The sequence below is a fragment of the Gekko japonicus genome, unplaced genomic scaffold (genome assembly GCF_001447785.1).
Source record: "Gekko japonicus isolate JY-2015 unplaced genomic scaffold, Gekko_japonicus_V1.1 scaffold2177, whole genome shotgun sequence".
Lineage (NCBI taxonomy): Eukaryota > Metazoa > Chordata > Lepidosauria > Squamata > Gekkonidae > Gekko > Gekko japonicus.
This window is the reverse complement of record NW_015168721.1, coordinates 284,263-299,050: the sequence shown is the minus strand read 5'-3', so window position 1 is coordinate 299,050 and position 14,788 is coordinate 284,263. Positions and strand designations below refer to the sequence as shown.

The 14,788-nt window shown below is 47.3% G+C and overlaps 1 protein-coding gene across 1 annotated transcript; it reads left to right on the top strand.

Moving 5' to 3' along the window:
* Positions 1-8,704: 8,704 nt before the first annotated feature.
* Positions 8,705-12,325, top strand: TNFRSF21 (tumor necrosis factor receptor superfamily member 21; the record flags this gene model as incomplete). Its single annotated transcript, XM_015415582.1, has 2 exons — positions 8,705-8,924; positions 10,781-12,325. Coding segments are annotated over 2 exons (450 nt in total), but the record flags the coding sequence as incomplete, so codon positions are not given.
* Positions 12,326-14,788: the final 2,463 nt, after the last annotated feature.

Below are 14,788 nucleotides of genomic sequence, written 5' to 3'. Positions count from 1 at the left end.
TTCTAACAAAGGGCAGTGGGCACAATCACAAAATGGCTGCTGCAGGAGGTGGAGCCAGTAACAAAATGGCTGCCACTGCAGGTGGGGCTAACCATAAAATGTCAGGGATCGGGACTGTATACAACTCTAATAGTAACTCTTCAACATTACAGACAGAAGCTCCATTTAACAAGATTCCTTTTAATCTGCACAGCCAATCAGAAGACCTCCTTGGGGAAAGCCCCACCTAGCCCCACTCACTTTCTAAAAGCACTTGGTAGGCACCATGGCACCTACGGTTACCATATTGGGGACCCCTGGAATAGAACTTGAGAATTACTCAGCACACACGTAAAGAAAAATCAGGTGTAGCCCTGGCCTGGGTAGGCCAGGCAAGCCCGATCTCGTCAGATCTCAGAAGCTAGGCGGGGTCGACTCTGGGAAGTCCTTGGATGGGAGACCTCCTTGGAATACCAGAGGCGGTAGGCAGGGGCAGGCTTTATTCAGCCACCTCTCTGAATATCCTCCAGGCCCCCAGTAAGGTTCAGTCACCGGAGGTCGCCATGACTTCCAGGTGCACACACAGACATACCCACCTAAGTGCACATGTAAAAATGCAAAAGGAAAAAAGAGAAATCAAGTGTACACTGTCCATGATTTGTACATAGCCCTGTTCACAAGTTAGACTGAACACGCATACGATCAGTGTACACTTGATTGTTCTTTGTATGTGCACTGAGTATTTCTCGTGGAACATTCGGTGCATGTACTGCTGAACATGTGATTGAAACCTCACATTTATCCAGGTACTGGTGCCTGGTTTCATATGTAAAGTGGAACACACGTTGGTTTTTTGTTACAAACAGGTGTCTCCACCTACATGCATTCACTGTAACCAGTGGGCAAGGGTCGTATAACTGGGAAAACTCACTGTGGGCGTCTCCACTCGCAGAAACTGATCTGTGACATTCCACAAGTTCCCTCCTCCCTTATTTTGTTTCTATTGGCCGATCACTCGCACTAGAAGTTGTGTGTACAAGGAAGTCCGCTGGGGCAATGTCGATTCATGCAAGACCTTCCACTCGCTGCAACCGAAGCCCTGTATAGCATTGACTTTAACAATGGCCATTCCCAATCTGCCGTATTCGTCGGTGTGACACAAAAGGAGTGTTTGCATGCCCTGTGACTCCAGGAGAGCTTGTGGTTTTTAAACCAACAAAGCTGCTGAATGAAATCAGCGTGTGTCGCTTTCCGTCCCGGAGAGAGTGCCAAAATAAAATTTAAAAATCCCTTCCCTGACCGACGTCATGCACCAGTCACTTACCGGCATTGCACAGTTTGTTAGAAAACTGTAAATGGTGTGATTCACGTCATTTCCAAGAGCTGACGGTAAACACAGGTGGGGTTGCATTACCGCCAGCCGGGAAGCATACATCAAAGCACATTGTTATAAATGGGATCGGCTCCATCAGTGTTGCCAGACCCCTAGTTTGGGCCAGGGGGCTGCCACGTGAGCGTGGGGCCCCGTAGGTGCCTCTGTTTGTGGAGTGGAATACTGTTAGGAAGGCAACTTCCGGGTCTTGCGGATAAGAATAAGTGGGTAATTGTTCACACAGCTTGATCATTTTTGTAAATACCTGGTTATGTAAGACGCAACCCAATAATGACCAAGGCTTCACTATATTAGAAAGAAGGACAGTTACGTTAGAAGACAAATTTAATTTTTTGCTGTTAGATGGGGCAGGTTGCGTGTACACGCACGCTATTTTTTTTATATAAGTACCCGAGGGTACACTTTTATTATTTTTTTCCATTATATACTACAGACATACAAACAGACATACAAACAACCCCCAACTACCCCCCACAACATATAACATATAACAAGAGACTTTATCATTTCTTCTGCTTATTAAATTTCTAAATTCATTATCTATTTTACTAAGCTTATCTTTTCTGCGTTCTCAAATTACTACATTTATCTATCAGTTGCATTTACATTATACCAATCGTAGAATCTCTTCCAAGCAGGGGTCGTTTCGTAGAAAAAGAGCTAGGGGAACTTATTAGCATACCTCATTATCATATGCCACACCCCCTGACAACACCGGAAGTGTGTCATAAGGCCACACCCCCTGACATCACCGGAAGTGTGTCATAAGGCCACACACCCCGCCCCCAACAGTCCCGGCTGCCGCCGCCGGCAAGGAAGCCCCGCGAAGGCCCTCCCTGGCCCCAGGCAGGCAGGGGTGGGGAGAGGCAGGGAGGAAGCAACTTATCCTCCGAGGCCCTTCTCCTGCCTCCTCCTGGCTGTATGAGGGCCGGAAGCAGGGGGCGGGGCTTCGTCATGTGCCCCGCCCCCTCGTTCCTCCCCTGGGGGAACTGCGATCCCCCGTGCCCCCCCCCCCCGAAATGACCTCTGCTTCCAAGTTTTTTTACACGCACGCTGTTGTGGCTATTAGAAGGGGGAGAGGCTGATTTTCTTCCAGGTTAAATATAGGTGTGTGCCCACTTCAGGATGGCACAACCTTGCAGAGAACTGTTCAGTTTCTGAAATCCCTGGGACATCTCTTCAGCGGTGTACAGCAGTGAGGAAATGTGAGTTGATGCTCTTGGTTGTCAATGACCCCCCCCCCCAAAAAAAACCCTAGAAAACTCCACCCAGTGTTTGTCCATGACCTCATCTGAACCACAGTGTACTGTGTAAAAATTATCCTGAAGAACTCTACCCTCAAGGCGTTATTTTCTTCACCCTTGCTAACAGCGGCGTGGCATTGTGTTGCCTTTTCTTTATTACTTCCCTGGAGTGGCACCTAAGGGTGCCTTGCAGCTTGCCAGTGGGTTTCCCGGCACCCCTTTGCTGCACTGACAAAGCATCTGTAATACTTTTTTCATTCACTCAGAGTCCCTGCCACCCTCCGCAACCTTTGGGGTTACACGTAGGTCAGGCAGTCACAGTTTGCCACCCACCTTGCCTCTTTTAGAATCTAGAGAGAGAGCCGTAACCATTTCACATGGGTCTCTTTCACTCACAGAGACGCTACCAGACAGGGTAGTCGGGGTCCTCTTTAGTAATCACCCCTCACGCGGATGCTGCAGAGAATTTTCCCGTCTCCTAATAAATATTTCTATACAGGCCGAGATCTTGCCTTGTACGTGTGCTTCTTTCCCTGAGACGATATACATCCAGTCCACAGGTTAAACAAACGAGGAGTTAACTTTTATTTATGGTCTGAGCATAATATTGGAGTGAATCAGGCAGAGGTTACAAAGTTTCCTTTCAGTTGAACTTTTGAACTATTTCCGGACTTCAGGCATTTGGGGTTCTCTGTTCCAAGCTGACCCTTTGCCAGTCAGCATTAAGCGGTTTGTCACTCGGTCAGTCTGACTCTCTCACGACTGAACTAACCGTGGTTTTCAACCTTTCCTCTCACCAACATTCCATCAGCTCCCATTGGTCACTCTAAGGGGGGGGGGGGCGGAACCTGACTTGTCTATCACAGCGTCCCTTCCTGGAAGGAAAGAGTCTGTCCTGCTCATTGGAGCAGGGGTGCTTCAGAAGAACCCAGGTGACATCACTTTTGGGTCTGCAGGGAAGCACCCTTCTGGGAACAGTTACCTCCATCCTTCCTAATTCTAAGTAAATGCTTCCCTTGCTCGAAAGCCAGTCGAATCCGACTCTAGGGTTGCGGTGCTCATCTCAGTTTCCAAACCAAAGAGCCAGCGCTGTCCAAAGACATTTCCGTGGTCATGTGGCCGGCATGACTAAACACCGAGGCGCGCGGAACGCTGTTACCTTCCCACCGCAGTGGTCCCTATTTATCTACTTGCAATTTCTCGCTTTCAAACTGCTCGGTTGGCAGGAGCTGGGACCAAAGATGGGCGCTCACTCCGTCACGCGGCACACGAGTCTTGAACTGCTGAACTACAGACCTACCGGTCTGCAGCTCAGCGTCTTAACCTCTGAGCCACCGCGGCCCTCCTAATTCTAATAGTGTTCAAATAATGTCTAAAACCCTAAATACTAATTGGAAAAACACTAACTTTTCTTGTGCAGGAGGATTTCTGGGGGAAAAAAAACTATTGCATTTAAATGAAAATACTCAGAATTCAAATGTCCAGTAGTTTGAGTTTTTAGTTGAGTTTTTAGTTTGTTTCGTTTTAGTAGTGTGCACTTTGTAGGCAGCACAGAATCTCAACGCTGGGTGAGTCTCTGGTTGGTTTCTCTTCCGGCGGGACGATGCACAGCCAGTGTCCTCCTGTGGCTTAGCACGTTGCCAGGCTAATAAGAAAACGTGACCCTCAAGTTGTCGTTTGTTAACAGTGCGATCAGTCATCACGTCGAGGTCCAAGTGACCACTGCGTGTGACTCGTTACGTAACGCTGATTGAACAAACCCATTCATGATTGTCTTGCCTCCTGAAGGAAGCCCATTTATCAAGCAGTAGGCCGGGCCGGGGCTTGAGTGCTAATTTGATGTACCAAAGGAGGGGATGAGGTGGGCACCTAGGTAGACATGCGAGTTGTAGACATGGGAGTCGGTAGCAAATCGGCACCAAGATGAGAAGCTGTCTTGCAAGACCGTACGTTTGCTGTGCCCTCTGTATTGAATGTCTCCGGGTGTCTTCGAGCAAGCAACACAGCTGTTAAGGATGCGGGTGGATGATTTCGGGTACCGTGGCAGACTGTAGAGCTCACTCTGGGAAAATGTGTATATGCACGTAGGTTTGCAGAGCCGCTACTGGTCCGAGTAGATAAAACTGACCATGATGGGCCTAAGGTCACCCAGCAAGCTTACATGGCAGAGTGGGGTTTTGAATTCATGATATCCCAGATCCTAGTCCCATACCCTAACCCAGGGGTGTCAAACATGTGGCCCGGGGGCTGGATCAGGCCCCCCTGGAAGGCTTCTATCAGGCCCTTAGTGGAACTGGCTGTCTTCTGCTTCTTCTTCCAGTTCTGCTGCTGCTGCGTCATTGTAGCTTTGCAGCTTACAGATACACACCTGAACGGCATACTCCAGATTGCAACAGCACAGACATTTTGATGCAAAGGAGCTTAGGAAAGCATACGGGGGTTTTCCTCCCATTTCTTCTACACAGCTCCTCCGTGATTCGATAGGTTAAGGTGAGATGTCGTGACTAGCCCCAGTTCACCCACTGGGCCTTGCCGCTAAATGAGGATTCGCATCCAGGTCTCCTTGATCTCTAAGCCAAACGCTCTGCCCAAGCATGGACCACGCTCACCTGAAGGTGTGGAGGAAGAATTTAGGGCAAGGAAAGGGAGGGTGGAGAGGGAAGCGGACGCTCATGAACACACAAAACTGCCTTATGCTGAATCAGATCACTCTCCCATGAAGGTCAGGAGAGCCAGTTTGGGGTAGTGGTTCGGAGCGCGGACTCTAATTTTTTTTTTTAATTTAAATGTTTTTATTTCAACTTAAACAATACACATACTTTCATGGTTGTCAACAATACTATTACACAACAAGGTAACTGCATAATTTTATACGAACGTCAAAATAGATTACATGTGGTGAAATACATCATAATACTTTTTAGGAACCTTGAATTTAGAGAACTCAGAGTTAAACATGTGTTCAAGAAAAGGGAACCATTTCAAATGAAGGTTAGGGTTTTTACATGAGAGATTGGTATTGACAGTTGTACCTCGGAAATTTTATCCATAGCATAATAATCCCATATTTTCAAACGCCATGAGGACAGTAATAATCTATTTGGGGATTTCCAACAACTAGCAATGATAACCTTTGCAGCCGTTAATAGAACTGAAATGAGGTCTTGCCTAATTTTGGGTATAGGAGAGTCTGCCCAACAGTCAAGTAATATAAGGTCAGGTTGCATAGAGATTAAATAACCTGTAATATCTTTGATAGGTAAGACTACTTTGGTCCAAAATTGTTGTACAAAAACGCACGACCACCAACAGTGCATAAAAGTACCCCGTTGCCCACGGGGACTCTAATTTGAGAGAACTGGGTTCGATTCCCCATTCCTCCACATGCAGCCGCTGGGAGATCTTGGGTCAGTCACGAGTTTTCTCAGAGCTGTTCTCTCACGAGCAGTCCTCGAAAGAGCTCTCTCAGCCCCACCTCCCTCACAGGGTGTCTGTTGTGGAGAGGGGAAGGGAAAGGAGTTTGTCAGCCGCTCTGAGACTCCTTCGGGTAGTGAAGGGCGGGGCACAGACCCAATTTCTTCTTCTCGTCTTCTCCTCAAAGTAGCGGGTTTGTGTGGCCGTCTTTGAGGGGGCTTTAGTGTGAAGGAGGTGAGGGTGAGGCCTAGTCCAGGCTCAGCTCTCTTTTCCCCGCCATTTAGCATCAGCAGCGACTCTGAGAAGAAACAATGGCCCCCTCTGCAGAAAGACAACGATGAGCTTTGTAGAAGGAGTGGGAGAGAGGAAGTAGAGGCTTCTCTGGTGACATATTCAGAGTCCACGCTTCAAAACTGTTGTGTGCTTCCTCTTATACAACTTCAGCATACTTCCTCTGTTGGATTTTTAAAATTGTAATTCAGCAGAGTTAAAATAGCTTAGCAATGCCAGAGTAAAATAATCCAGACTCAGAGTCCATGTGTGATTAAAATAGAAAAGTTTTACTACATCCTAGCATAGGGGAAAAGGGTAACTGGGAATAAAATAGCAACAGAGCTAAACAGCTACATCTTTACTCTACAAAGGACAACACTAGAAGAGCTATAATGGCTTCTGTACTTCTTCTTCAGAACAGAACACAAAGACGGGAAGAGGAGCCATAAAATGCTAAAATACTTTGACACTTTGCTTCCAATGAAAACTCCTAGATCAGGGATGGTTTCCCCGGGCTTGCAGTTCTAAACTACCATTGGCTTATATAAAAACATGTGACTTCCTGTGACAACACAAACAGACGTTTAACCCCATATATACTGAGTGTTTTTAACCTGTAACACCCAACATCCTCTTGTACAAGGACAATGGACAGCTTTCGCGTGGGTTCCCTGTTTCTGTTGAACTTCAGAATTGTGCTTAGACAGAAGGAGAGGGAAGGGGCAGGTCATGAACACAGAAAGCCGCCTTATACTGAAGAAGAAGAAGAAGAAGAAGAAGAAGAAGAAGAAGAAGAAGAAGAAGAAGAAGAAGAAGAGAAGGAAGAGGAGGAAGAGGAGGAGGAGATTGGATTTATACCCTGCCCTTCACTCGGACTCTCAGAGCGGCTTACAAACTTCTTTCCCTTCCCCTCCCCACAACAGACACCCTATGAGGTAGGTGGGGCTGAGAGAGCTCTTTCGAGGACTACTTGTGAGAGACCAGCTCTGAAAGAACTATGCCTTGCCTGAGGTCATCCAGCAGCTGCAAGTGGGTAAGCCATAGTTCTGTCAGAGCTATCCTTGAAAGAGCAGTTTTCTGTCAGAGCTCCCTCGGCGCCCCGCCTACCTCACAGGGTGTCTGTTGTGGGGAGGGGAAGGGAATCCGACTGAATCAGACTGTTCTCCCATCAAGGTCGGAATTGTTATCTACTCAGACCGGTAGCAGCTCTGCAAGGTCCCAGGGGCAGGTCTTTCACAACACCTGAGCAATGTGAATTGGAGATGCCGGGGATTGAACCTGGGACCTTCTGCGTGCCAAGCAGATGCTCCAGCTACTGAGCCACAGCCCCTCTCCACTCACAAAAAGGCTGGCAACGTGGTGATTCCTGGGTTACAAAGGCCCCAGCTTGTGGCCTGCCAGTTGCTCATTGGCTGTGCCAGCCAGGACGCTGAGTCTCCTCCTTGCCTTTAGATTGGCAGATTCCGAGTCGTGCCTGGTTTGTTAATGGCTTTGAAACGGAGCACGTGGCGTTTTGTAAATCTCGGGACCCGGGACAAAAAGAAATCCTAAACCAGCATTTATCGGCCCTTTCTTTTGCTTCTTCAGGTTTAAAAGCGAGTGATAAGCAATGGAGATCCCCAGGTGTCTACGCTCCCCCCCACACACACCCACACACATGCCTTGTTCCTGTAAATGATTTTATCATGAGCACAAATAATTATTTCTGCACTTTTGCCCCCTGGCCATGTAAACAAGTGTTGCGGGAAACATTGGCTGCGTCTCCCTCCTAGCTCCGATTGCGGATTTCCTTGGGTCCTTCCTTGCCCTGGCAGCAGGTTTCCTTGGCTGGGTTCCTCGCGCTCACCTCTTCTTAACACAGAGAGCGACAAGGACTGCAGGGCTATTTTTGGGCAGGAACGCACAGGAACGGAGTTCCGGCTGGCTCCCAAGTTGGCCATGCCCAGCAGGAACTCATTAGCATAATCGGCCACACCCAACGCCAGAAACTCATTAGGATTGGCTACATTAGGGGTGTGTGGCCTATCATGCAAAGGAGTTCCTGCTCCAAAAAGAGCCCTGGACAACAAACAAGGTAAACAGAATAAGAAGCAAAAGGTGGGTGTGGCTGGATGACCACACTTCTGGTAACACGGGGGTGTGGCCTAATATGTTAATGAGATGTGCGGTCATGGGTGTGGCCGAATATGCTAATGAGTTCCTGCTGTTGGGTATGGCCTATTATGCTAATGAGTTCCTGCTGGGCTTTTTCTACAGAAAAAGCCCTGACAAGGAGTAAATCAGGTTGTCGTACGTCCCACTAAAAGCTGATGGACTAAATGTCTTTATCGATGGTGCCCTCATGAGGTTACCCCACCGACTGACCGTGCCAAACGTATCTTTGTCTCTCCTTGTCTTCCAGCTGGAAGCGGACAAGCTGACCCTCCCGGTCAGTCCCGGCCCGCTCAGCCTCACGCCCTCCCCGACTCCAAAGCCGGACGCGACGATTATCCCCGTGGAGCCGTCTCCCTTGGAGAAGAACAAGTGCTTCTTTGTGGATGAGTCGGAACCTCTTCTGCGCTGTGACTCAACCTCCAGCGGTTCCTCCGCCCTGAGCCGAACGGGCTCCTTCATTACCAAAGGTAGGGATATCTTTATCTTAAGGGATAGTTTTATCCAGTCTGAAATCTTTCTATGTTTTATCCATTGTTTTCCAGTATAGAAGGTGAGACAGGATGCTGGACTAGATGGACAACTGGACACATCCAGCAGAGCTCTTCTTGTGTCCTAGTTCAGGCCTTAGTTGTCACAATCCATTTCGAGTCACCTCTTTGTGACGGGACACATTTACCTCCTAATTCACAATGTCTCATTAGAGTGTTTCAAGCTGGGTAGTGTTCTATCATAAGAGAACATAAGAGAAGCCAATGTCAGATCAGACCAATGGCCCATCCACTCCAACACTGTGTCACACAGTGGCCAAAAATACCAGGTGCCATCAGGAGGTCCACCAGTGGGGCCAGGACACTAGGAGCCCTCACACTGTTGCCCCCCCCCAAAGCACCAAGAATACAGAGCATCCCTTGCCCCAGACCTAGAGTTATATGGCATGGCTATTGAGGTAGTGCAGGCCATTTGGTTTGCCCTGGACCATTTGTCCTGCAACAGGAAACAGAGACAGCATGGTATCAAAAGACATCACAGGAGAAGGCATGTGGATATAGAAAGCAGAAAGCAATTTTTCTATACAGTCCCTATCTATACTTTGTGGCTAATAGCCACTGATGGACCTCTGCTCCATATGCTTATCTATTTCCCTCTTGAAGCCGTCCATGCTTGTAGCCGCCGCCACCTCCTGTGGCCGTGAATTCCATGTGTTAATCACTCTTTGGATGAATTTTGTCCATTCTAACCCGACTGCTCAGCAATTTCATTGAGTACCCATGAGTTCGTGTATTGTGAGAAAGGGAGAAAAGGACTTCTTTTTCAACCTGCTCTATCCCATGCATAATCTTATAAACCTCAATCATGTCACCCCTCAGTTGTTGTTTTTCCAAGCTAAGGAGCCCCAAGCACTTTAGCCTCTCTTCATAGGGGCATTCAATTTTAGCATTCTAGTTGCCCTTTTCTGCACTTTTCCCCAATACTATAATATCCTTTTTGAGGTGTGGTGACCAGAACTGTACACAGTATTCCAAATGAGGTCGCACCATCGATTTATACAGGGGCATTATGAAATTGGCCGGTTTGTTTTCAGTTCCCTTCCTAATGATCCCCAGCATAGCATTGGCCTTTTTATTGCAGTCGCACACTGTCTCGACATTTTCAGTGAGTTATCTACTATGACTCCCAAGTTCTCTCTCTTGGTCAGTCTCTGCCAGTTCGGACCCCATCAACGTGTATTTGGCACCAATGTGCATCACTTTGCACTTGGTCACATTGAGCTCCATTTGCCACATTCGCCCATCCTCGGCAGATCCATTTGCAGTTATGTTGTTATTGGTCATGATCTCAGTTTGTTTATTGGTTTCGCAGGTTCAGAAAGGATGGATACTCCTGATCTACACTAACTTTGAGTTGGGCTTCCCTTTAAAAATACTTCAGGCCTTCCTGTACCAGACCTGTAACCAGGATTTTGTGGCTTGTGGGGCAAACAGGCAGGTGGGGGTGATGATTTCAAGAAAGCTAACACTTAGGCAGAAAAGCTCTCTTAAAGGAGACCAGTTTCTTGACACAGAGTTAGAAGGGACCCTAGAGGTCACCTATTCCAACCCCCTTGCTCAGTGCCAGAATTAATCAACTACAGCACCCCACTCTGCTTAAAGGCATGCACGGCTTAAAAAAAAATGTTTTTAAATGATTGGAAAAAAGCATTTACAGGAGGAATTCTTGTGGGGCTGTGCCTTTACGAAAGGCGGCGGAACCCCCCGAAGCCCCCTCATAGCTACGGGCCTGTCCTGTATCACCGAATGTGTCCTTTCCCCCTGTCTCCCCGCAGAAAAGAAAGACACGGTGCTGCGCCAGGTGCGCCTGGACCCCTGTGACCTGCAGCCCATCTTTGACGACATGCTTCACATCCTGAACCCAGAGGAGCTGCACACCATCGACGAGATTCCCCAGGCAGAAGATAAGCTGGACCGATTGTTTGAGATCGCCGGCGTCAAGAGTCAGGAAGCGAGCCAGACTCTGCTGGATTCAGTCTATAGCCACCTGCCCGATCTGCTCTAGGCCTCGGCCGCCACCAAATGCACGCTGCGCTCACTCACGCTGGCTGCTGTTTGTGATCGCTTTGGCACCTGCGAAGGACAATTGACCGCAGGCAGGCAGGCAGGCAGGCAGGAGGTTTTGTAGAATTCGTGGCCAGTATTTTCCTCAAGGGTTTTTCTTCTTTTCTCTCATTGCCAGGGGGAGAGGGACGATTTGCTGTCCTTTGCGCCCTTCCACGTTTATCATCTCAATCAAAACGGTCTTGTTTTCCCCCCTCTTCCTCCTTCCGGAATTTTCTCCGTTCTCATTCCAGTGAGTCATTTTAAGCACTTTAAAAAAAAACAAATAAAATTGTAGACCACAGATCGTCTGTTCAAACCTTCCCGGTTTGCATTTCTACTCCTTTTAAACGCCATCAGATCAATTTTGGGGGTGGTTGTTTTTTTAAAAATAAAACGGCGACTCCAATTTGGGAATATTTCCCCCCCCCCCTCCCCAATCAGGCATTTCTCATCTTTCTTTCATGCCCTGCTCATGAACGGAGGCATATGTGACGGACAGCTTTCAGTCAAACCATTTTCCCACCCGAAAGATGACTCTTTACAGAATGAAAAGCAAAACGACAACTCATTCTTTCGTTGACATACTAGCACAGTTATTTATTGGTGGTGGTTGTTTTTTTGCACCTGGACAGAGCATTTAAAATGCTTGGTCACCTGGGCTCCTCTAAAGCTATAAAGTGGAAGCATTTTTACTTCTTCTTTAACTTCTTCAGCCTTCAAGACAATAAAGACATTGGGGGGGGGGGTTTTCCCCCGGCCTGCATCTGAATGTAATCCTGTACACTTCACCTAGGGGGCGGAGTATTTTTTTGCCTTGCCGTTTTCCGACCACCACGGGCTCGATCACTTTGAAGCTGTGCCTGGAGCTGGACTCCAGAAAGAAAACCCCGAACGGACAAACGAACCCTGGAGGTGCCGCGTTTTTTTTTTTCCATTCTGTACAATTTTACTGATTTGTGCTTCAAAAAAAAATGGTGTCTCTCTTTTTCGTGGGGTTCTCTTTTTTTATATGCAGATGTGGCCAATCGTTACAGTTTCAGGGGCTCCCCCTTGGTCTTGACACTCTCTTTCCCCCCTCGCCTTCTCCTCCAATTCACACTTTTAATTAAAATGCTGCAATGTAAGACACCCGCGTCCGTTATATTTGCGACTACTGTGCTCCCCCCGACCAACCAACCAACCAGTCTACGGTAACGGCTCGTCTTGGAGAGAATGTCGTCAGAGGGTGATGTGTGCTACCTTGTCTTTTTTTTGGGGGGGGGGAGTGGAAGAGAGAATGACTTTGGAAAAGAAAACTTGCCTTCTGGTGTACTAATTTATTAATAAAAGACTAGGTGTTTGCTACTGGACAAGGCTTCTGTGTTGACCTCCATCACTCGCTCGGCTATTCTGAATTCTGACATAGGAGGTGGGGGGGGGTGTGGAGTCAGTTCAGTGAAGTGCCCCGTTCTGAAGTTGTTTGACTCCAGGAGGTGGCGGTGGGTGGATGCTGAAGGACAGACAGGGGTGTGGGCCCGTGATGCTCCCTCTAGTGTAGTGTAGTGGTTAAGTGCGTGGACTCTTAATCTGTGAGAACCGGGTTTGATTCCCCACTCCTCCATTTGCACCTGGCTGGATGACCTTGGGCAAGCCGTAGTTCTGATAAGAGCTGTTCTTGAAAAAGAGCAGTTTCTGTCAAGAGCTCTCTCAGCCCCACCTCCCTCACAGGGTGTCTGTCGTGGGGAGGGGAAGGGAAAGGCATTTCTAAGCTGCTCTGAGACACCTTTGGGTAGTGAAGCGCGGGGTATAAATCCAATCTCTTCTTTTTTCTTCTCTCTCTCTCTCTCTCTCTCTCAGCTATGGAGTCTTGTGAGCAAAAATTCTACTTTGTGAACTGCCAGCATTAAAGTTGTGTGTAGGTGATTTGGCTACTGCATAAAGTAGTTTGCTCTGGAGCCATCCTCCCTGAGCTAAGACAAAAAATGTGAGCCGGAGGCTAAAAAAAACTGTGAGCTAGCTCACACTAACTCAGCTTAGAGGGAACACTGGTGTGGGGGCATGGAGCCGGGACTGATTCTCTCGCTTGACCTGTAGAAACTTCATCCATCCCTGGCTGGAGTTGAAGGCTTCTGAACAGAGAGCAATAAACAATAATTTTTCAATAGTTTTTCAAAAATGATTTCTGTGTCTCAACCAATGCTCCATGTAAGCAGCAGAGTCCTGTGAGCAAAAATCCTACTTTGTGGGCTACTGGCATTAAAGCTGTGAGTGAGCGTTTTGGCTGCTGCATCAATTAGCTTGCTCTGGAGCCATCCTCCCTGAGCTGAGACAAAAATATATATAAAATATGCATCTTATTATATATGTATGACCCAACTTTTTAATATATTAATTGCAATGTAAATACAATTGCATACGAAAACCAATCACAGAATGGAAATGACCACAGAAACAGGAAAGGGGGTAACCACAGAAAAAAGTTTTTTGGGGGGGGCGTAGAGCTGAGACTGATCTTGGATTTTCTTGCCTGGCCTACCATCCTGTAGAAACTTCATCCATCGCTGGCTGGAGCTGAAGGCTTCTGAACAGAGAGCAATGAACAAGGAAAACAGCCTATGAATGCAATAAATATAGCCAAGTTAAATGCTGTATATACAATAATTTTTTTAAAAACTATTTCTATGTCTCAACTTTTTATATAAAATATAGGCAACTGGCTTTTGAGCAAAGGAACCTTTACCTTTTTATGTGTGTGTGTGTGTGTGTATACACACACACACACACACACACATATGCATATATATGGGTGTATGTTTCATATGACCCAACTTTTTAATATATTAATTGCAATGTAAATACAATTCCATACGAAGATCAAGCACAGAATGGGAGTGACCACAGAGACAGGAAAGGGCCCTCTAAATATATCCCAGTTCTGTGCAAAAGCACCACAATAGGCTCCAAAAATATCCTCACAATTTCTGAGAGGGGAAAATAGAGCTTGACGAGACTGAACACAGTGTAGGCATCATGGATGGTGGTCATGAGTTTCACGTAGGGGTGGGGTTTAAGAAGGCAGGAAGGGTAGGTAATGGGACCGGTGCCTACACAGACACCGCAATCGAAGACCAAGGCATCCTGGTTCCACATGGAGTTAGCAGACCACGGAGCTCTCATGATGCTAGGGATGTGCCCCAGGGAATACATACCAGCAAGAACCCCAAGTCAGCCTTCAAGAATGGTTAATACTGGATCAGGAAAAGGCAACAGCACCATGAAAAATAGCAAACTATCAGGGAGCCAACACTGTAATAAATTGTTGGTACTAATGAGGCTAACTGCTTTGAAAGAGCATTGAATCTGGAGTGAACTGGAATCTTAAGCCTGGCAAAAGCGTTTACCAGACTCTGTTGTTCTTTCCCACGGTGGTGAGAATGTGCATGTGTGCCCCGTAGTGTGCCATGCAAGGGTTTTGTGTGTGCCATTCTGGGCACAGTGGCTCATGTGGTTCTCTTCTTCCCCCCTCCATAAAGGGAAGAAACATACCTGCCATGATTCACCCACACAGAGTTGGATATTGCGTTTATCTTTGAGATAACGGCAGTTGTCGGCAATTGAATTTTCCCGGGCGGTCAAGACAATCGATTTGTGAATGCTAGCGCACAACATTAAAAACTGCAAGGGTGAAGTGCATGTCGTCGTGTGTTGCATGCATCACATGTAACTTGAAGTGCAACATGAAGAACGTGTCCACTCTT